This window comes from Haemorhous mexicanus, chromosome 1 (assembly GCF_027477595.1).
Source record: "Haemorhous mexicanus isolate bHaeMex1 chromosome 1, bHaeMex1.pri, whole genome shotgun sequence".
Classification (NCBI taxonomy): domain Eukaryota; kingdom Metazoa; phylum Chordata; class Aves; order Passeriformes; family Fringillidae; genus Haemorhous; species Haemorhous mexicanus.
This window is the reverse complement of record NC_082341.1, coordinates 119,754,833-119,778,838: the sequence shown is the minus strand read 5'-3', so window position 1 is coordinate 119,778,838 and position 24,006 is coordinate 119,754,833. Positions and strand designations below refer to the sequence as shown.

Genomic DNA, 24,006 nt, shown 5'->3' with positions numbered 1-24,006 from the left:
AAAGCAGCCCAGCCCAGTTAGACACAGCAAGGAGCTGCCTGTCCCAGCTGAGCTGAAGCCATGGCATGGCTCATCTCCATGCTCCCTGGAGCTCTGCTCCTCAGGTTAGGTGCAAGGGGAGATAGTTTGAAGGCTGGAGGGAGTGATGTGTTCAGGGGGTGTGCACAGACATGGAGAATGGATGGTGTTGTATGGGATTGCTTCCTCCTGCTGCTGCCTGCACCCCTGCCTGTGTGACATCCTTCAGCTTAGCAAGTGTTGGTTTGCCTTCCTCCCAGACAGTGACTGTCACATCTGTGCTGCTGACTTGTGTTTTGTAGTTTGTCCAGTACCTGACTCCACAATTGTAAGAGCTCTCTATCACACTTTTTGATACTTTTGCATGCTTTTTTCTTCACTCTTGTTCCCCTCAGTGAAATGTCATCTTCTCATCAGTCTTTCTTCAAAGCTTTAATGATGTATTTCTTTGCTGTGCCAAGTCCCAGACATGATTCACACTTTTCTGCCTCCTTTCTCTACTGATTTGATCTGTCATTTCCTCCTTGCTAATCACAGCCTTCCCCAGCTTTGGTTATGCTGCCCCCCTGCTCCAGACCTTAGTCATGCTCAGAGTGTTTATTCATCCTAGAGCAGTCTCAAATACAAAGCTGTGCTGTTGCGGAGTTTCATTTCTGTGCCCAATCTTCACTCAGGGTGAAGTACACAAAGAATTTTGAACTCTATTGCTGTTCTGAATCTTCTGTGTAGTAGAATGAGCTTGTGTAGGTCTAAAAGCTGCAACAGAAATTTCTTACCTTCGCAGTGTATTTTACAGTAATTTTCAGGAGCCATAAAAGGAGTGAAAATAGTGTGTAAGAGGGGGGTTTGACACATAAAGTGCCGGTAAAGGAGGTGTTGGGTTGTTTGGTTTGGGGTCTGGTTTTTTCCCCTCTAAGGAAATGGTCCTCTAACACTCCTGGATGAAGCTTGTTGATAGGTTACCTTGCAGTGCATTTTCCCAGTTTGCCTGTTGTCTTTATAAATGAGGTCTTTAAGTCTCCCAGGAATTTGTCCTTCAGCATAAGGACAGCGAGTTTCCCATGTATGCAGTTAAATATGTAATACGTATTAGTTTTTTTTTTAAAAAAACAAACAAAAAACCAGCAAACAACCAAAAGCAGAACGCTTTATACTCAAATTCCCTATCCAACAATGTCTGACTATTTAAGTTTTCAAACAATAGCAACCAACTTACCCCATTACGTATGTCTCAGAAAAACCTACAACAGCATATGTAGTATGTGGAAGTAATTTGGAAAGCATCTTGCAGTTTTGAAGGGCACACGGTGAAAAGAGAGACTGGAAGAAAAGAATCTAAATGTGGTCATGAAGGAAGAAGCTAGTTAGCAGTATTAAAATAGATTTTGTATTGAGTGGGGTGACTAGTAACATCTTTATTTTTTCTGATTTCTCTTAGCACATAAAAAAGCTGCAGCCCATATGAAGAGGGAATTAGTAGCTAAAAGATAGCCATCATATTTCAGAAGATTAACGAAAGGTGGATCTGAACCTTGAAATTGTCAGCTCAGCAAAGGCAGAATGGTGAAAGGAGGGTTTCCTGGAGAACCCCCAGAAGATTGTGATGGATTATGCATTTCTGGAAGGGGACAAGAAACAGGCAGTGCAAAGGTGCTAAACCTAAACAGTTTTAACAAAACACTGCATTTTATCATGAAACAGAAGCATTTGATCTCCAACACCCTGCAAAACATAGAAGGTATTTCAGATTGAGACCTCTACATCAGTTGAGCTGAAATGTTTCTTTACTACTCTGATTCTTGTGTATACCATCTAAAGGAGCACTCTGTGCAAGACTTGCTTTGTTTTTAAGGTCATTATTTTTCACTGAAAAAAATTCACCATCAGCTAAATCAGTAAATAAATCTCTTTGTCTAAACACCTGTTTGAAAAATTAATTGAACACGCAACTATTGTAACCTTCATCTCTTCACAACTTTTTAAAAATAAAATTAAACTAAACATACCTTTTTGATTGCAAAATTTTTTGCTAGCCTAGAGCTACTTTCCCACAGCGTGAAAGGAGCCCAAGCGTCTTGTTGGAGAGCACTTTAGAGGAAGACATTCTCTGGGATTCACAAAAGCATCTCTATTTCATGTTTCCATCTGCCCTCCAGGATTTTTTCCCATAACGTGCATGAAATATTGATGCATACCATACAGTCATAAGACTATTTTTATTCCATCTTTTTTGTCACCATCTTCCTTCCACCTTTCTGGAAGCCTGCCCTACTAGCAGTTTGCAGCTGTTCAAGGCAAAGTCTTGCATGTGTTTTTCTCACATCACTTAATGTAGGCTTGAAATCAGGGAAGCAGAGTCTAATAAGTTGCTTTAAAAAAGAGAGCTTGTAAGTGGCCTGGTGTCTTAGACTGTGGAGAATAAAATTTAAATTTCAGGAAATCCAGGTCTTTCATCATAGATCAGCCAGTGTTGGTCAATGCTTACTGTGGTAAACTGTGTCCAGCAAGACTGAGAAAGACTTAAGCCCGTGTGTTTGGAGGTGGAGCTGGGACAGAGTAGAGGAACACATATGCATTTCACAACCTGCTTCTGTGACAGCAGGGAACCCTGTCCCTGTCCCTTGACATGACATGGAGAAATCTTGTGGTACAGTCAGCCTTCCTGGCTTGCTTGTCCTGCCGATAACATGATGATTATCTTCTGATTTAATGGTAAAGTTGTTTGGTGACCGTGTCGTTATGACATTTCATCAGGCTGACAGGAGCTCCCAAAATGGTTTTCTGTTGCTGTAGCTCAAGGACAAAATCTGTGTGGACTTCTAGCAGATCCTGGCTTTGCTGCCTGAAACTGATCCAGTTGTTGCTTCTGGTCACCTGAATCCAAATATTATAATCCAGGTGCCTATTCTGGATACTAATTGCCTGCCTTATCTCCCACTGCAGTGTTCAGTTGTGTAGCTCTAAATTATGCATAACTGCTTTTAGTTGTTCACTAATCTGGCATCAAATCTCAGAATTCTTATGCATTGAGATGTGCATCCCAAATTGCTTTGGATGGCATCACAGTGCTCTGGAGCAGAATGCTCAACATGCCAAAATGGGAAATGGGAACAATGCGGAGCTATGTACTTACCTTGTTCACAAGGATGCTCTGGTAGCAGCAGGGCTTGTGGGGGCTCTGAGTAGTCACTCCAGTCAGAGTAAACTATTTAAGGGTGTACTAACAGCATTGCACAAAGCTAGCACATGAACAGAGTCAGAAATACATTCGGTGTCTGTGCTGTGCAGCTTCCGAAAGGCTCACTGGTTGCAGCTTTGAAGAGGCATTGGCTTTGGTATTACCTTTGCAGGTAATACCAAAATGTAGTATTCTGCATTTTCAGCTAACCTTCCCTAAGGCCTTTGTGTTTTAGCTCATAAGCTCGTTGATACCATCATCACAGTTGTAGCAGTAGTGGCAAAAGCAATCATAGCTAGGTGTAACACTTCCTATTTACTCTAAAGCTACAATAATCTGTGAAGTATTTTCTTTTCAGATAGAACAGCAGTTCCTTGACTGTAGGTTGTATTGGAAGTGACTGCTTGGAAATGGGTCACTCTTTCTTACTTGTTGCCTTTCTTTGGGGGCTGGGATAAGAGGCAGGGGAAACAGGGCAACCAGGATCATCAGCATTTCAGTTGGAATAGGTCCAGTAAATAATATGGTTAAAAGAAATCCAAGGTTACAAAAAAAGCAGTGCTAAACCCTGTCACAGGTTTTGCCCCCAGGCAATGTTTCCACAGTGTGACTCTAGGCAGGACTGGGCTTCTGCTACAGGCTTTGCACTACTGCATGGTTGCCAGCTATACCCAGGATGTGGTGTTATGTAGTGGGGAGACTACCCTGTCTCTCAGTCACTTTATATCTGTCTTGAATGAGTTGTGGTTTTGTTCCAGAATTGATCTTCTCTAGTGTAGCATCATGAGAGAAATCAGCTCCTGTGGAAAGCCTTGTCCTAGCACAGTCCTTGCAGCTTCTATGACCTATTGAGATTTTTTTCAACCACCAACTTGCCCCTCTTATTTGAGCTTGTGTTAACTAGCTGGACTAGGGCAACAGAAACCCTTTAACTTGAATGATAGCTGAAACTGTTAAAAACATCTTTAGTTATGATTTGTTAGGTGACTCAAAAAGCAAAACTTTTAACGCCTATCCAATCTATTTGCGCTCTGCATCCTGATTACATTGTTTAAATGGTACATGCTTGAGTATTCAGGTTCAGAAAAATTTGAAATGCAAGTATGGAAAATCGTAGTTTCAGGGGTAGTCTTGGCCAGGCAGGCCTGTACCAGGCAAATCTGAAATCTGTATTTAGTTGGTAGATGGTGTAATAAAGCATAGCATTGGTGGCCAGCTGCATAGGAATGATAATTTGAGAGGAGTCAAAGAAGCATTTGTGAGGAAGTCCTGTCTTGGGGAGTTAGAGTTCTTGGGAGGATCAGCAAGAAGTGAAGATGTTCTGGTTCAAAAATCAAAGTGAACTTTATCAAAAAGACTTTTTAAGGAAACTAAGATGATAAAAGAGGGAAGGTCTTTGCACAAGTGAATAACAGTTTAAGAGGTACCGTCAAAGGCTGGAAGTAGGAGGCCAGTTCTCAGTTAAAGAAGGGTCCCAGTTAATTTCCACAGAGATCTGTGGGGAGAGTTCGTGAATGGGATCAGTAAGGGGATGAGCAGTTGGGTGAGCAACTTTGTTGTGAAGAAGAGAGCTAGCTGTGAAGAACAATGGAAGGACATTAAAGTGCTGAGGACTATGCAACAAAATGGGTGATAAGATTCAGTGTAGATAAATTATGATAACTAAGAAGGATAACTGGGTAGAACAATCCCTTTTATATATTGGAATAAGAGTTTGAGGTGAGTATTACCACTGAGGAGTAAAATTTGGGAATTGTGATTGGCGATCCTGTGAGATCATGAACTCATTGGTCACTAAAACACAATCCAAATATTAAGAGTAAAAATGTACAGAATAAATAATAAAAGTTGCTTCCAAGTGTTGTGTGTATTTCTGGAGCCTTTGAAGGTATATTAGAACTAGAAGAAGCTTAGAGAAGGTCAGTAAAGATGATGAGCTACATAGGTGGCTTCCATTAAAGAACATTTCTGTTTATTAGAACTTTGGTCTGGGGAAGTAATTAATTGAGGGCAATGTTGTGGACATATGCAGAGGAAGGAAGATGAATACTAACCACTGCCTTTCAAAACAAAAGCATGCACAGTTAGGAGGGAAGGCACATTCAAGAGCTTTCAAAAATAAGAGATTCTCCATGAAATCAGTGGTGGAGAGACCTGTGGGATGACTTGTTTAACATATATTGTAGATATTATTAAAAATTATATGGTTTCCAGGAGAATCGGGGACTATTGCTTGAAAGGGTGATGTGCTCAAAGTTGCTAAACAGAAACCACATATGGTTCAGAAAGTCCCTGACATCAAAGGAGTGGGTGGTCTAAAGAGAATCAGAGAAATATCACACGTCTGTGACCTGTCCTGTAGTTTTGGCTGTTACTGAAAATAGAATACTGGCTTAGATGTAGCACTACTCTTGCCCTCATACCCACACTCATTTGAAGGTGACTTGTGGCAAAGGAGAATACTTTTCCTTAAAAATATCAAATTAGTTCCTGACCATATTAGTATATAATTTCATGCACCTTTAGGTTGTGTGTTCATGCTTGCATGTGCATCTACAGGATTTGCTTTGCATTTTATAGTAAAAATAGTATAGGCCTGTATTCAGATTGAACAGTCACCAAACTGGTTTGTTTTCATAAAAGCATCATCACTTTAAAAATGGGTGCAGATTACTCATGAGGAGGAGGGGGGATGGTGCTGGTGCTAGTACTGGTGGTGCTGGTGGTGGTGTGATTCCAAACCACACAAAAACACTTCTGCAGGTTTTAAAAATTCTAACAGTAATTACACTAACAGTGTTATTTGTATCACAGTCTTTACGAAGTTTTTAGAAAAACATCTATGCAGTGCCACAGAGATTCTTAAAAAGTCCATAAAACCACAATCATCAGATGGGTTAGCTCTAGGCAGCTCTTGTTTCCTTTAATTTAGTATATAACCAGGAATCCTTTGGAACATTTAGTAACCAAAACTGAGCTCTCAAGATTTAAAGTGGACCTAAGTAATCTGAAACAAGAAAAGCCCACAAAGAGATGCTGGATGGCATTGTGATTTTTTTTTTCTTTAAATTACAGACTATTAGGTCATGCTAAAATAAACATTAGTAAGTTCATGTTCTACTTTTCCAGAAACTTAACGGGGGAAAAAAAAAGCAAGCATGATAGAACTTTTTATTTTATATTGTGCAAAAATAGTTATGTAATCTTCTTTCTAGTGTAGCATAAGAATTAATTACTTTCTAAAATTAAAAAGCTAGTTGTCCAAATTTCATTACGGTAGTACAGCTATCAGAATTACATAGAATTATGACAATGAAAAAAAACATTAAGCTTAATAGTCATATCTATATAAATACCTATTTTTGCATGATGGTTACTGTCCCACAGGACAGAATCTAGTGGTTTTTTTCCTCCAAGTGCTTGCTTTATTAATGATTAAAGATATGTATATTTAACAGATGTCTACTACTGAAATCCATGTATTTACTACCCACAAGAAAATAAATACGTTTAATAATTTTAGTGCATTTCTTTCCATTGCTACCCAAATTTCAGACTGGTTTGAGGGGATTGGGATTTTTTTCCTGCTCAGCTGCCTGCAGTTTCTGTAGGTTTCTCTGTTCTGTGGATGTTTTAAAAAAATCCAAACCAGCGAAGCCTTAAATAAAATCTAGTATTAATGAATCTTGTATTTTTCTGTCTTCTATATTATATCCTTTGCAGCATTATCATCATTCTGCACACAGTAGATATTATGTGCTGTCAGTAACAGCAGACTACAATGGTTACAATGGTTGCCTGGTTTTAGTTTCAGTGGTTATGTTATTTCATTGTGTTCTAGATGTTAGGCTGTTTTCCTGAGGGGTGAACTCTTAGGTGTTATTATCTCTAAGTCATTCTTATGCTTATATCTAAGATTGCTGGAGAGATATTTTCACTGTTTTGCCCACATCATTCCATTTTCCTGCAGCAGCTTTTGCAGGCAGTTCTCCTGCTGCATGCCTGGATTTGGGGATTTGGTTGTGTCTTCCTGCAGCCTGTGCATGGTCTCACTGCTGTCCTACCATGCTCCCTCAGCCACCCCTCTGCACTGTAGGCTAGAGCTTGAATCCTTTCAGCAGGATTTTTCTGAATTGAGCTGTGTGCTATAAGCAGGTTCTGAAATTCAAGATAAAATAAATACAGCCTTGTATATATTTTTAAAAACCCACACAGCAAAACTATCTGTTGTTTTGTGATTAGTTTGCATATGTGTGCGTGCTGCCTTTACATGAAGCACCGCTGTACCACAGGGCCAGTGCCTGCATCTTTGAATGGTTCTTTGCAGTAACTGTTGTCTGAAAATGCAGATGGCCAGGTGGCATCACCCACCTCTCAATGCCATCTTGTCCCACTGGGGCCTCAGTGCTGGACCCCTTTGTCTTTTCACATCTGTCTGTCGGCTTAGGAGAGAAGAGGAGCGATAAAAGCATGGCTGATTTCCAGCTGCTCTCAGGTAGGGTACCTGCCAGCTCTCCCCTCTCACTGCCTGCCATACAAAAGGCCACAGAGCCAGAGACAGGGTTCTGGGGGCCAAGATCAGTCCCTCCTGCCATTTGGCAGTGCCTTATTTTTGGACAGTTGTGCCAGGTGTCTGCGCATGTTGCTTGCTGTTCAAATCTCTTCCAAATTACACAAAAAAGCAGACAGAAAATTAAATTTCACTTTGTGAAAATGCAGGTGTGAGCCTCTCCTGGCCTAGTAAGACTTCATGGCCAAATTCACTTTCTGTTGTCTCACCCAAGCAATGCCCATTCTTCCTTTCTGCCCTCCAGCATCAGTGCCTCAGCTTGAGTTTCCAGATGTAGAACCACAGAGAGACCTTCGTTGTCCCTTTCCCTCTCCAACACTATTCAGCCAAGAACAGATGGGAGAGGATCAGCATCTTCCTACCAAAGCCAGGATTCTCTTTCTAAATATGAGCAAAGGTGAGCAGGCTCCCTCAGCTGTCTCTTTTAAAAAGTGACATGCTGTTCAAATAAATGCAGATCATATGGCCTGCCAAGCACAAGCAGGGATGTAGACCCCTGAATCAGTCAGAAGACTTGATTTTAATTCAGGGTGGAGAAAGGCACCCCTAAATATGTTGAAGCATCAATACTTCAACATCTTTTCATGGATTTTTCTTACCTGCTTGACTGTTTCCTTTGGTGGGATCAGCTTCTCCTTTTGAGATCCTCCCTTATGGAAAGTTAATTCTCTCTAAGAGGGGCCTCTGAAAGCCACAGGTGGGAAGTTGGATCTTCTGCTGCCTGCAGCTACTCTGAGTTGAAGTGTCTGCTGCAAAAAATCAAGTGTTTTTTACGGAGCCAGTCAGACCTCCTTCTCTCTCTCTGAGGCCTGTACAAGTGTGCAGTAGGCACGTTGATCCTTGTTGATCCAGGAAGGGTGTCTGAGCCTTGCAGGGCAGCAGGTCCCAGCATGCTGTCCTGGAGCAGTGCAGGCACTTTGCCACTTCTGGCCTCAGCCCCTTCCAGCAGCTAAATCAGCAGGAGGATTAAATCTGCTCCCCCACAAAATGGAACTGCCTGGTGAGAGGCTTGTGTGTAAGCTCACAGCACAGGGAAAGCCAGAGAAGGCTACATGGTGCTCCTTCTTTTGTCACCTTAATGTGGGGTTAGATTCCTTCATCTTCAGGAGCTCTGGCAACATTTGTGCCATTGTAAGAGCTCCAGCTGAAGGGTATGGGGTTTGTAGTTGGAGTCATAGAACAGTTTGGGTTGGAAGGGACTTTAAAGATCATCTTGTTCCAGCCCTCATGCCATGGGTAGGGACATCTTCCAGTAGACCAAGCTGCTCAAAGCTCCATCCAACCTGTCCCCTTGAACATTTCCAAGGATGGGGCACCCACAGCTTCTTTGGGAAGCCTGTTCCAGTGACTGCCTCTCTACAAATGGAGATGCTGTCTGATAGTCATTTTGGCTCCTCTGAGTCACAATGATGAGATCAGCTGTGTCCTGCTGATGATTTCACCAACTCAGCTCCCCCAGCTGTCCCTGATTGCTCCAACAGAGCAGATTTCATTTGTCAGTACTTTTTAGATTATTAGTCACCTGGCACAGAAAAGAGGAAAAATCATTACTTATGCTATGGTAATGGTGGCTCTTCTGGTACATGGGCAATAGAGGCACCAAAAGTCATCTATTGTCCTTTACTCTGAATGGATCTTTACTGCTGGCAGACCTGAGAGAGGTTGGATTGGGGCATCCTGAGATTAGTTTGCTCCATTACCATCCTGAGCAGCAGCAACTCCTTGCTCCCTTGGGTTGCATTTGTTCATCCTCTTTTCTTCCTCAACTAGGATGCCAGTCGGTATCTCAGCTTTCCAAACTTCACACCACAGTTCCAGCTAGGACATCAATTCTTGCCCATGTATTGCTCTCTCATGCCCCTGCTCCCCGTCATGAACCACAGCAAACCTTGCCAGCTCAAGTCACATCAGCACCCAAACCCCTGAGGTGGGAGCAGTGGTTTGGGAGCAGCAGGGGAGAGGGAGGTTGCCAGAGCATTGCGTTGGTGACAGTGGTGCAGGCGATTGGGTTTGTGCCACAGTGTGAGCAAAGGGCAGAGGTGGGAGAGCGTGGCACTGCTGGGGAGTCCTTTGCCTTGTGCAGAGCTGAGGTGGTTCACAGGCACAGCCTGGATGGACATAACTGACTTCAGAGGACTTGGTCCTGTCCGTGTGAGTACGTGCTCACCTGGGATCTGTGCGGACAGCACTTCTTAAAGAATCACAGTTTCCGTAGGGTAAGTAACCGCTTTCCATTTTGTTTCCTTAAAGAAATATTTGAAATCCACGCTGACTCTAATGCTGTTGACTCCTTACTGAGTTCTACCATTATTACAATTCTGATATTTCTAGGACCCTTCCTTTGGTTTAAAACTGATTGATTTCAGGAATTGAAGCTAGATTTGCTATTTTGTATAAAAGGCAAAATGACAAATACTGTGTTCTCAGTACTGTGTTCTCATTATTGCTCTTTTATTTTGAATGAAAATAACCATGAAACTGTTGTTTTCCTTTACTGTGCTTGAACCCTCTTAGGTATGAAATGCAAGTTAGGAGGAGGATTATTGGTTATATTTCTATATTGTCTTCATTATTCTTTTAGATGAGATATCAAATGTTTTAAAATATTTTCAAATGTAACTATTTTATCAGATTTTTGAATAGGAACTGTGAATTTGGGGAAAAAAGTGTTACTCTTTTAATAATACAAAGGAATAGATTATTTAATATTTTATATTATTTATCGTCCACCTAAGGGTTTTGGGGCACTTTTTTTTTTTTTTTTTTAGTTGAAATTGAAATATTATCTAACCTGGAATTTTCAGGGTGTTTGGAGACTTAGCAAAATTAGTGCTTCGCAAATTATGGAAGATCTAGTAAATTGTAAGAATTCTGACAGATTAGAGAAGTTGTGTTTTGTTATACCCAAGTGGGCCTTGGGCACATGCATGTGACAATGCATTTTGCAGTGTGATGCTTCTCTGCTTCATGTAGAGAATACTTTGAACTTTGTTATTCATTAAAAATTCTTCAAACCTCATCTAGGTGAAAAGCTTAGTAACGCTATGATTATAAGCAGTTACAAGGAGAATGATCAATCTTTGTCCAGTATTATGCCTGAGACATTTTCGAACACCAAAAGCTTCTGAGGAAGGTGGTCTAGAAATCGGCATTATCATGGACAACTCTGGTCTTCTGTGCATAAGGAAAAGTCTTTTAACCAATAGCATGCTTATTGTTGCAAAGAATAGGAATTATTTTATCTTTTCACTTAATCCTGTCAAACGGAGTAAATGTTTTCATTATTCATACAAATGTAGCCCCTTCTGTGTGTACATTGTTGAGCTCTTTACATAATAAAGGCCCTGTAGAAATTGAGATCCCACTAATTGTAGCTGTAGCATTGCCCTCACCTGGATCCACTGCATTGTGATTTTGCTGTATTCATAAGGTAATGAATGAATGAGAGTACCTGACTGTCCTCCTTCATTCTCCTCAGCATTTTAGCTACATCACGTGTTTATCTTGTTTATTTACTTGTTCCAGTTGCTTCATTTTCCCCTGATTCCATAGTCCTTCCATGTCTCTAGTGGCCTGTCCCTGAGGTCATCTGCTTTTTGCTAGAGTGACTTTAGATGCATTCTGAGCATTGAGGACTATAAACATTTAAGAGAAAATGTTAAATGCCACTGAGAGAACTTGATAATATTTTAACAGGATTTGTTGGGGTCTTTTTTCCAAACAGGAAATAGTCTGTAAATGTGAATAGTGAAGGAGCTAAGTCCATAAGGACTTAGTCTATTATATCTATGTGTCTGTCTTTAATATTGTCTCCCTAACAATAGTAGTACATTAGTAGAAACACTTAACGATAGTAGTACCTCAGTAGAAACATCTGGAGAATGAAACTCTTCCTTTGTGATAGTGGAAGATGTTGAGATGAGCATTGCAGGGAAATGGATTTATAAGGGTCTTGCTGGGAGAGGAAGTAAGGAGTCATCATCATTTTCTCCCTTAAACAAGATGATTTGGGAACCCCAAAAAGTGGAGGTGAGGGTTGTGCTCATTAGTTGAGAACAGAACTTTTTCTTTGAGTACTGGAGCTGTTTCTGCCTCCTGCCTGTATGTACGAAGCCCCACATAAATGTTCCTCAGCCATCAGAGAGCTTCAGTCGGTTGTTCTGAAGCACTTCTGATATCAGTAGGTGTTTAGGGATACCTGTTTGCTCACATTCTCACTCTCCAACAGAGGATGCTGGTGCTGTGTAGAGCTGAACTCAGTATTAAAAGGAAGAATGATTTCTGGAATGAAAGGGAAGCCAGAAGGGAAAATGTTTTGTGTGGGGGGGAAACGTTACATTACTACAGGGCTCCTGCCAAACAGCTTCAGCCTGCTGTGGGGTATGTATAGGGCTTTGCCCTTACACATCTGGAAGAATTGGACAGGATAAACCTTCCCATTACATGAGGCACTGAACATGTTTTCTGTGTTTACCTGTGTCATCCAGCAGGCCTTCTAGCAAGACAAGGAAGACCTGCTGCAAATTTACAAAAGGATGATGGCAAGGGAAAGGGAGATACAAGGGAAATTCCAAAAAGGCCCTCTCAGTTTGCTCAGGCGTACCTAGACTTGCCCTCCTTTGAGATTTACCTGTAGCATGTTCATCATTAAGAGCTTTTATTATTTTTTTAAAATTAATTTTATTTTCCTTTGCAGGTCACCTTTTAAGCTGCTATTTCCTGTATAATTAAGCAGAATGAAGGCATTAGGTTCTAGTAAAGTTGGGCCTAATCCAGAATCTTCTCTTATTCAGTCCTTTCTGAGTAAGAAACTCAAGTCTGGGCCCAGCATTTCACATGTTTTGCTGTTACATCTAAATTATTTGTGGTCTGTGAATTTTTATTTTTTTTTTAAACTATATGAAAACTCCTTTGCTTTTGTCTAATTTTATCTCTTTATGTGTCACTGTCCAGCATAGCATTAGTTGAAATTATGTAAGTATACTGCAAATTGAAGTGCATAATTGCTACTGATAATGCAAGAATGATTCCTACAGTTTATAATTAACAGTATATAATGTTCTGTGCATGGGTTGGATCTGTCCCTTTTAACTTTTCCTTTCCAATTCTTTCCAATCCCTGGTCTTGCCACATCGCAGCCTTTATGAATGCGCTGGTTTCGCTGGAGTCTAGTCCATTGTTCCTTTTGTTTTTCAGACCAGTAAAAATGGGAAGTACTGGATTCTGGTTTCCTCCAAGAAGAGTCAGCGGAACTGGTTAAGACCAAAATCTGAGGACTTTAGTGGGCAAACATCAGGTGTGCATTGAACAGAGGCTGCTTTAATTCTCTTTAAGTATATACTCCTTTAAAAATAGTATTATATATAAGCTTTTGTGTAATGTGTTTGTTATATTTGATATTGCATATAATCATTCATCCTGCAGTTGTGAAAGCACCAGTAAGAATGTGGATTTTAAGTGATAATATGTTGAGACTCAAGCAGGCAATATTACTCATTACTCTTTCAGCTGGTCTTTGGAAAATTTAATATTTGAGGATCAGTGGTTTTTTAAAGTTTTATCTCCATTGCTCAGTCTATATATCCACATCCAAAAAAAAGGAAAAAAAGTGGTTATTTGCTATTCAGAGATCAATACTGACATTCTTAATTGCCTCACCTATTGAGAAGTGATACTGAGATAATAGTGCATACGTGTTTTTTAATAAAACTCTGTCATTGTCAAAGATTGGATCCACACTATATTTGTTCTAGTGATGCATTTTTAAGGACACTTAAACACAGTTCAAAGTCAGCTTAATTAGTTTTGATCGTAGAGGAACAAAACCCAAATTTTTTGTCCCTGTGAATATTTTGACTGGTACAGCAGCTAGGTTACCTGGAATTTTGGAGAAGACAAAATTTATCTTATATTGGCCTGAATATAGGATGGTCTCCAGCCTGAGGTGTGATCTTTGCATTGAGAAAAGGAGTGAGAAGTTGTGAGATGTTAGTTTGTTAAGCTTCATATGCTGTTTCATAACAAAGGCTGCTATTGACATCACGTCAGATTCAGCCTTCTGCATGACCTCATATCCTGCATCTCCCCAGCTTGATGCATGTTCAGTTCCTTCCTACCCACCCCAGTGTTTCCAGCTGACCCCTATCCTCATGTCCTTAGATATTCCCAACTCCTATACAGCACTCCCTGAGCCTCCCTAGCCCCATACCCCCATCCTGGTTCTGTCCACTCTCCCTCCCTGTGGTGGCTCATCCTCCTTCCCTGTATGTTTCCTGCTGTCCCCGCATCTCTTGTCACTGTGTGGGCACAGAGTCCACTTGCTGCTGAGCTGAAGTAGCGCCACTCTCATGCAGCAGACTGTGGAGGCTGGTCCCTTGCCTTTTCTGCTAATCCTGCCTTCTCTGTCTCAGGCTAGGTATGGATTTGGCAGGGGGACCAGAAGGGCTGGATCCCTTGTACCCCATTGGGGCTGTAAGTGTGCCCTGGCCATGCAGTGAGGGCTGTGACTGCTGTGCTCTCAGCTCTGTGGGTCTCATGCAGGTGCTTGTGTGGTATAAAACTACCCTGAAGTGTAGGATTTTTCTTCTCCCCCCTGAACTTCATTTGCGAGGAGAGATTAGACTAAAAAAAAATTTCGTTCTACATTCAGGCCAGTATGCACTGAAGACCAGTGTGTTCATTAACAGAAGAACAAAATTAATTTTATTACTGGATTCTGATTAAAGCCTATATTTAAAAAAACCCTTTAAATCCACAGATATGTCACAGCTTTGGTGTGAATCAGACTCTCATTTTGATTACATTGGTGGCTTCATTGAAGTCTTTGGAATTGGTCTTTATTTACTTTTATTGAAGAAAATTATTGCTCTTAGGTCTCCAAACAACTGTTTCTTATGAATTAGAATTAGTGAACTAGATTGTTGATTATGAGACAATAAATAAGATTAAGCTGATACTTTGAAGACCTGTGCATTTTCCCACTCATGGAACTGATGTCTCCAGGCTTCATCCCACGAGTGGGAATGAGTTTGAGACAAATCTGAAATCAAGAGAGTCCTTAAAGAAATGCCTTTTCTCTCACTAGGTATCTTTAAAAGACATTAGTGTTTCCTTATGAAATTTAAGGGAATAAGGTGTTCCTGCAAAACTGCTAGTTTAAAGGAGGTAGCATAGTTTAACCTGTCATTCAAGGACTTCAGGGTTGAAAGGAAGAGGATTTCCATCTTGGTGTACCAGTACTTCTCTCCTCCTCCAAAGGCAAGGGAAGATAGGGAGGAGGGAGGAAAAGGCTTAGACAAAGACATACTCTGTATGCACATTTCAAATGGAGGTCTCAAGTCTGAGGATTTCCTAAAATGCGGACATTAAAGAGGCACTTCCCCTTCCTCTCCCTGCTTCTCCTGTCCTGCCATGCATTGAGGAAAACACAGGCTTTCCTTCCTTCTCGCTTTCTTCCACGACCATGCTGGGGCACTTGCAAGGACCGTGTAGTTTTCCCCCCGGCACACCTGGGCACTGCTCTCCACTCCTCTCTGGAGTTGGTTGCCTCCATCTCTGCTGAGCCCCAGCAGGGGTGAGAGGACAGCAAAGGCCGGGGCTCCCTCCCAGCTGCCCGGCCTCCCTCACTGCCAGCAGGGAAGAGCCCGATTTGTTTTCCAGGGAGGTGGTGTTGGGCTGGAGCAGCTGCAGCCTGGTGGTGCCTGCCGGGCTCCAGCTGCCCAGCTCCACCTGTCCCAGCAGCTGCGGCCTCCCCAGCCCTGCTGCCAGGGCCGTGGCGCTGCCCGGACACCGAGCCCTGGCCCGGCCGCTGCCCAGCCCCGGTGCCGCCCAGCCCGGCCCGGCCCGGCCGCCTCCTGTGCAGCTGCCCCGGCAGACACCGGAGGGGACAGCAGCTGCCAGCCATGACACCAGGGCTGGGGGTGGGTGGTGGCACTTTCAAGGGAGAAAGGCTAAATTTCGGGGCTTTCCAGCCCTCAAAAATGCTTGCATTGAGTGCTGTCCTGCTGTCCTTCTTGTCCCTGCTGCTGCAGATGTCACGCTCCACCCTTCCCACTCTGGGTAGCACAGGATTTTGGTATCTATAGTAGCACCTGTGCTCCAAGGATGAAGCAAAGCTGTCAGCAACCCCTGACAAAGGAGGGCTGTTGAGTGCCCTGTGGTGGCAGGTGCCCAGTTGCCACTATATGATACCAGATGACAAATTTCAGATTTCTCATCCACCAGTCAGACACAAGGATCACGTCACGCACTTCCTGACAATGAAAGCCTCCGATTTAGTTGACATTTTGTTATGCCACAGGGGCAGGACTTGGAGCCTCCATCCTGAGCTAGCCTGAGTCTCAGTGCTTACAGCCTTCGTGTCTGCCAGGGTAGCGTGAGAAGGCTGGGGGTCTCCAGCACTGGGCTGATAAAACCCTGATCTGTCTAATCTAACCCTAATTCGTGGGACTTCTGCCATTCATAGATCAAGTCTCTGTTAGCAGAGGGTGAGTTTAAAGGAAATTTCACCTGGTGTTAGGCCTCATTGGCAGTGCATGCATTTTCCCAGAGTAGATGCATAGATGTGCAGTAATCACGGGGAGGGAGGTATATCCAAAAGGGAACATGAGCTTTGACCTCCATAGTGTCTGCATGGGTACTGCTGTGTTTTGTGCAGGTTTTCAAACATATTGAGGCTTTGATAGTTGTGTGTGTGTGGGGAGGGGATGGGGATGTCTGTGCAAACACCACAGGCGCGGCTGTAGTTCCTTTGAAATCGGAAGCTGCCAAAAGGTGCCTGGGTAGGTAGGCTCTTTCCTTATGCATCCCTTAACCTGACAGAAACTCTGCTGTTCTCCATCAGTGCTTGAGGGGAAAGTTGTGAGGTGTGATTTCAGGGCATATGTGGATCTGTTCATCCTGAGCAATGCATTTTAAGAGTTGCAGCAAATAGTATAAAGAAACCTGTAGGTATTACGTTAGACCAGCTGAACCTAACTTTATTTTTAAGTTTTATTCAGAAGCATCACTTAGCAAGTAAACTTCAAAATCTAAGTTTAGTTACAAACTAGTTGTTTCTTATTTTTTTTTTCCAGTCCCCTTTTGCTTTCTTTTACGACCACATGAAACTTGAGAAGCCATCTAAAGCTAAATCATTTAGTGGAGTTGGGCAATTCCCAAGTGTCCAACAAGAAGGCCTGGTTTAGGCTGCGATGGCCACTGTCATTCCTGGTGATTTGTCAGAAGTAAGAGATACCCAGAAAGTCCCTTCAGGGAAACGTAAGCGTGGTGAAACCAAACCAAGAAAAAACTTTCCTTGCCAACTGTGTGACAAGGCCTTTAACAGTGTTGAGAAATTAAAGGTTCACTCATACTCTCACACAGGAGAGAGGCCCTACAAGTGCACACAACAAGACTGCACCAAGGCCTTTGTTTCTAAGTACAAATTACTAAGGTATTAAACTCTATTTATCTTTCAGATTATATTATCTATTTTATGTTGGCCGTGTTAAGCCGTGTAAAAGTATATATTTCTGTACGCCTTCAGCTGATTGCAGAGAGGATGTGTTAATTAAAGTAGCTATTGGATTGTTTCTAGAATTCTAAATTACCTAAGTTTGCAAGCTAATGTCTTTGATTTTGTTTCTTAATTTGTTTTCTGCTTTTGTTTTCTGTTTGTTTGTTTTTGTTTTGTTTTGTTTCGTTTTTAATGAGCGTAGAATTTTCATTTGTATAAGGAATTGTCACAAGAAAAAGAGTATGGACTGAAAGTTCTTTGGCTATGGACTTTTACACGAGTACTTTCATACTTGCCCATATACCCCTGTTACCGTAGCTAAGACCCACCAAAACTAAAGTGTCAATTTAAGAGAAATGGCTCGCGTTTTGCTATATTTAAATTTGTCAAACTGTCTTTGTAGTGTCATGCTTTCAGTTAAAAGGTTCTGTTGCAAAGCAGCCCTTAGTGTAGTATTTAGCTGCCATTAAAAAATGAGCACGTGTGTTTTTTGATCAAAATAATTACTTACAGAATATATCTGTGTTTAAAGGCATATGGCTACTCATTCTCCTGAGAAAACCCACAAGTGTAATTATTGTGAGAAAATGTTTCACCGAAAAGATCACCTAAAGAATCACCTACATACACACAATCCCAACAAAGAGGCCTTTAAGTGTGAAGAATGTGGAAAGAACTACAATACCAAGCTTGGGTTCAAACGTCACCTGGCTTTGCATGCTGCAACAAGTGGTGACCTCACCTGTAAGGTATGTTTGCAGACTTTTGAAAGCACAGGAGTGCTGCTGGAGCACCTAAAAACTCATGCAGGCAAGTCATCGGGTGGAGTGAAGGAGAAAAAGCACCAGTGTGAACACTGTGACCGTCGGTTCTACACCCGAAAGGATGTCCGCAGACACATGGTAGTGCACACTGGAAGAAAGGACTTCCTCTGTCAGTACTGTGCACAGAGATTTGGGCGGAAGGATCACCTCACGCGCCACATGAAGAAAAGTCACAACCAAGAACTTCTGAAGGTCAAAACAGAGCCAATGGACCTTCTAGATCCCTTTACCTGCAATGTTTCTGTGCCTATTAAGGATGAGCTGCTTCCAGTGATGTCTTTACCTTCCAGTGAACTGACATCAAAGCCATTTACAAACACTTTGCAATTAAATCTCTACAACACTCAGATTCAGTCCATGCAGAGTTCTGCATCTGCACACCAAATGGTTGCCACGTCGTTACCATTGGGAATGCCTTGTCCAATAGATATGGAGTCTGTCCACCCTTCTCACCAGCTATCGTTGAAATACCCGCTCGGTACTACCTCATACTCAATTTCTATGCCTGAAAAAGAACAGCCATTGAAAGGGGAAATTGAAAGTTACCTAATGGAGTTGCAAAGTGGTATGCCTTCTTCATCCCAGGATTCTCAAGCATCTTCATCAAAACTAGGGCTGGATCCACAAGTAGGGCCACTAGATGATGGGTCTGGGGAAGTTTCCCTTTCCAAGGGCTCCGTTCCTATTAGTGAACCTCTAAATGCCCCATCATTGGACTTTTCTCAGCTGTTCAACTTCATACCTGTAAATGGCCCTCCTTATAATCCTTCTGTTTCAGTGGGAAACCTCGGGATGAGTTATACGCAAGAGGAGGCACATTCTTCTATGACTCAACTCCCACCACAAACCCAGGATCCACAAGATCCTAGCAATAGTATAGGTCTTGGGTCTCTGCACTCATTGTCAGCAGCTTTCACAAGCAGTCTAAGCACAACCACCACCCTACCACGATTTCATCAAGCTTTCCAATAGGATGTACAAAGCTGGCTTGTTAACTGTCTATTTGTAGAAATGCCTTAGGTGACCATTTTTAACTTAGTGCCTACTATAAGACATTATAAATTCTCTGCTTTTGTACAGTACCAATCTCATGAAGCCAGTAAGAAATTTAAATTAACTTTTTTAAAATGTTTTGAAAGTGTTTATTCTCAGCTGTGTTTACTTTGGTTTGTTGGTTTTTTTTTAAACAGTCTCATTGTATTGTTTTCATTTTCACTGCCAATTTACACATTTAAAATGTTCAGTAGAAAGCCATCCCAAGCAAACTCACAACACTCATCCCGTTTTTAAAACTTTTTCAACCATACCAGCTATTCTATTTTATCGATGTCAGTGGTAGAACTGCCACTTTTACCTTTTAACATATTCTACTATTTGCAAATAATCCATTTAAAATATGTATCACAAGGATTCCTGAGATTTGGGAAAAAATTCTCCAGTCTGTTTCCAAACAAATCCTCCTCCCAAATGGTGACACATCTGACCTGTTCTATAAAGACAAATCTAAATTTTTAAAATGAATATAGAATTCAGATTTTTCTGAAAACTTGTGTGTGTATATATAGAAGTCCATATATACACATGTACATATATATAGCATTTTGACTTGTATTGAAGTCATTATAAAAGTTGTTAAGAATTTTGCCATTTTCTGGCTTAAATTTTGGTGGCCTGTTATGGATAACAGAAGAAAAAAAAATTATGTAATTCTCTAAAATTAGGGCTGAACAGAATTTCGACAGAGAATCTCTGCTTGCCTAAATGACAGATGTTTCAAGTTGAATTTGAAACTGTTGTTGTGCTTTTGTGACTCTGGTATAGGGAAACAGGCAAAATTAATGGCTGATCTTGAAATATAAAAGTGTTGTAACGTAGTAATGCAGAATATTTTGTCGCAGTTTTTGTTTTAATTTTTAACTTGCTGTTTTTTTCTCTTTAGTAGCATAGAAAGAGTACTGCATAGGAACCTTCCAGTAGTGTGTTCACCTTTGTAGGCGTCAGTCTTCTCCCCGCTGCCACCGCCAAAGGGTGGATCAAGTCCAGCCAGAAAGTGTGTACCTATTTTCAGTTCAAAACCAGTGTGCAGTCAGAAAGTGAATGTAAATTTGCAACTACCAGTTTGTTTTGTTTTGTTTTTATTGGAGTGATCTTTTCAGTTGTGTTACATGGTGTGTTATGTCCTCCTAAGCAACAAGTTAGATGTTAATCACACTTTCTACACCTGGGTACTTGGTTAGGGACTTTTTGCCCATTGCCAAGATTTAAAGACAGGACTCTTAGGAGTGAAGTAAAAGCATATTGCTTACACCACTTTTACCTAATGCAATATATATTCTATTCCCCATCCCCTAATAACCAAAAGAGGAAAAAAAAAAAACCTAAAAAAACAACCAACCCTGTGATGCATAAAAGCAAACTAGATTTGCTGTAATTCAACAATAACATTATTTTCCTTGTCATTTTTGTACAAGGAATTAAAAAATGGAAATCGAGTACATTAGTATCTCTCAAATTATGAATAATGAGAATTCATACAAGGTTTTAAGTGGTTAAACTAAATATACTTCACAGAAACAAAAGTTGCTCCCATTTAAGGAGCTCATGCTCCGGATGTTTTACCAGTAGCTCCTACTGGTTTTTTTAATGCTAGGAGCAATATGCAGGTGTAGTTTTACTATTTTATACATATGTGTATTTAAATTTTATTACTGAAAAATAACATTTTTATAAATGTGTTTGTGTTCCAAAGGCATTAAAATAAGGATGTATTAATAAGGAAAATACCTTTTGAAATTCTGCAAACTACTCCTAGATTTTGGTTTTAGGAGCACGTTATCTCAGTGGGCGTTTAGCTCTGCTTCACGACTGCTTCCTCTGGTTTCTGTGAAACAGATTGCTCGCTTGCTTACATCTTTAGTTGAATGATTTGTTCAATATTGCTTTTTTTCATTCACCTTTCTAAAGGAAAGAAAAACACAGATGAACAGAACACAAGCTGAATGCAACAGAATGTAGCTCTAGTTTACATGAACGACCGTAACACATCTAAGAAAAACTTGGATTTATTCACAATCCTTTTAATCTGAGATGAAGATAAATGGACTTAATTCCTCCAGTGGGTTATGTCCCGTGTGGAGCCAAGCATATGCAACTCTCCCTGCCACAAAGGAAAGCTGCAGGTGCTTGGCATCCTGCAGCTAGCCCAGCAGTGTGGCCGGGCAGTGCCGCCCTCCCTGGGCAGCCTGTGGCACACAAATTTTCAGTCTGGAGCCACTTGTTATTGGCCCCAGCTGCTGAAAGATTTTGTGAAAACCAAAACCCACAGATACTTTGCCAACACCCGTTTCTCAGTGCGTAGCCAGAACCCTTACTACCTTGTTTGTGCCTTAGCTTCCTGAAAGGGGATTGACATTTCACTTGGAGTTAGATATACATTTCACTTGAGAAATAGAGACCTCCGACAAGATATTGAACCTCATTCAGTCAGGGTTTCAGTGGGTGGCTGCACCCAGAGTGTTTGCAGCTGAACTAGGATGTAGGGTAACATGGAAGCAGACTGACCCTTTAAGCAATACCAGCACCACCAGAGTGCTTTTGAGCATCACTTAGGCAGAGTCACTATTGGCCACTACTAAACCACCAGTTTTTAAACCCCGTTTTTTTTATTTCCCATGGATTCTTGGTGGGAGGGGGGAGGGCTGGCTGATCATGCACCACTCTTTGTGCAACTTCTAAATTTCTAGTAAGGTTGTTTTGTTGTTGGTTTTTTTTTTTTTTTTAAATATATATATTTTTGTGTACTTGTTGCTTGTGCTTTATTTAGTAGTAAATTGTGGAATAGAGTGATTTATTGTTAATTTGGCAGTAGCGGTTTTTAAAAACCATATACTGACTGAAACATGAGCCAGAGCTGATTGCTTTATTAAGCTAATAATGAATGTTAAGAGTACATATTTTCAGGATCATTTGCCTAGTGAGCTAAACTTGTATTATAGGCCAATATTTTTTAAAATAAAGCTTGGTCAACCTCTATGTTACACATATTACAAGATATAGCACTTTCAAAAAGAAAACCTAAACCTTTTAAGAAAATTTCTTACAGGTTATGCTTTTTATTATAAAACCTTTTATTATAATTTGTTTCAAGTGCCATTAGATTACATATATGTAGGCCTTTGGTATAATGCTTTGTGTACAAAATGGTAGACATTGTAATTTTAAACAGGTACATTTTTACAGTGTTTTCTTATCAATTTGCTATATTGCACAGAACCAGTGTGTCTTTCTTAAGGGTTTTACAATGGTTTTTACTAGGTTTACATGTTTCAAACTACACTGTCTTCTACTGCCATTTTGAATACCAGTCAAAAACAATTAGGAGTTTGTCCTCACCGTTTGCAAACTGTCTTCTGGAGTTCTTGATGGTAAACTTTGTCAAAAATATTTAACATGCAGTATTTGATACAGATTGTTTTTTTTATCACATCCTATCATCGCTATGCTGCTGTCTGAAGTTGACTTTGGGCCTGATCCTGCATCTGTAAATGCTATGGGGATCCTGCATCCTTTGTTATGTCTGTCTCATACACTGGTTTAGCAGCTTCTCCTGTATTCTTCTCAGTCTATAGATAAGCCTCTGAAATATATGTACTTATCTGGTATGTAGTAAACCATTATAGGCTTAGCTGCCCGTCCTGCTTCCCCCCAGTGTACAGTTTAAACCACAGCTTAGCATCATGCTCAACTTACAAGTAATGCCACAGTAGTTCAAAATGTGTTTGGGTAGTCCCAAAGCTTTTATGCAATAAGGGTGTCTTACTTTTGTTGGAAGGCAGTGTCTTTTGATAACAGTTATCTAGCCCTGGAAGTGACACAGAACTATTGCTAATCATATGTAAACACTTTTCAGTATAAGCTTCAGTGGTACAGTTGAACCAGAGTGAATGTTTATCTCCTCAGAAACACTCCTGCAATATTGTTATATTGGATCATGCTGCTAATGTAACTTGGGATACAACTCCTCTCATGGTGCTACAAACCTCCCTGTCTCATTCAGATGTATTTTTACCCATAGAAAAAAAAGGACTATACTAGACCTATAGTTGTATGATATATTTTTATACTGTGACTTAATTTGTCATTAATGAACTTTTGTGCAACACCACAATGTATTCATATGCACTTGCAAAAGTAAAATTTTGGACATGCAAATTTAAACGCTGACAAGCCCAGCTCTTGTTCACAAAAATAGGTGACTGCTAGTAAATGTTAAATGTGGGCTTTTTATATGGTGTGGAGTGAAGAACATACTATATGTTACTTAAAGCCTTAGACAAAAACTGGGAAGAGTATATTGGTGAATGATGTCACACCCAAACCTGACTCGGATTGTTGAAATTCTATTTTTAGCTAGTGGAAAAATTGTTTGGACTTGTATGCTAAAATGTTTTTAATGATAAAAGTTTTGAGTCAGAAAAAAAATAGAGAAAAAAAAAGAACACAGAAAACCCTGCATTCCAGACTGAATTTGTATATGTTTCTTGCATTTAAAATTTGCTATCCTGTGATATGGGAAATTGAGTTGCTTATCATGTATATGTACTTTAAAATGTATTCACAAACTACTGTTGTATTTGTATAAAATATAGACAAAAAGATTGCATATATATTTTTGTGTATAAGCTCTGTAAAATAGCAATCACGTTATGAAGCTGCAGCAGAACTTCATTTTAAACATTCACATCCAAAGAAACAGACTATTTATTGTCCACATACCCTGATTATAAAATATACCTTGCTGCTATTAAACAATAGTGCTGCAGCTTCTTGTGGCCTACAGTGTTATGTTTGCTGTACAAAAATATGTGAACTCCACAAAATATATCAATAAAATTACAGAATGGTTTTAGTTAATGAATAA

The 24,006-nt window shown here is 40.7% G+C and overlaps 1 protein-coding gene across 2 annotated transcripts in view; it reads left to right on the top strand.

Annotated features, from left to right (window-relative positions):
• Nucleotides 1-24,006, top strand: part of PLAG1 (PLAG1 zinc finger) — a 52,264-nt gene extending 28,258 nt beyond the window's left edge. Inside the window, exons 2-4 of one of the 2 annotated variants that reach the window (XM_059860810.1) lie at nt 12,963-13,062; nt 16,841-17,199; nt 17,795-24,006. In XM_059860810.1, coding sequence (XP_059716793.1) covers nt 16,958-17,199; nt 17,795-19,058 — 1,506 coding nt within the window. In that variant the 5' untranslated portion in view covers nt 12,963-13,062; nt 16,841-16,957 and the 3' untranslated portion in view covers nt 19,059-24,006. The remainder of the gene's footprint in view (nt 1-12,962; nt 13,063-16,840; nt 17,200-17,794) is intronic. The other variant, XM_059860814.1, reaches the window with a different exon arrangement.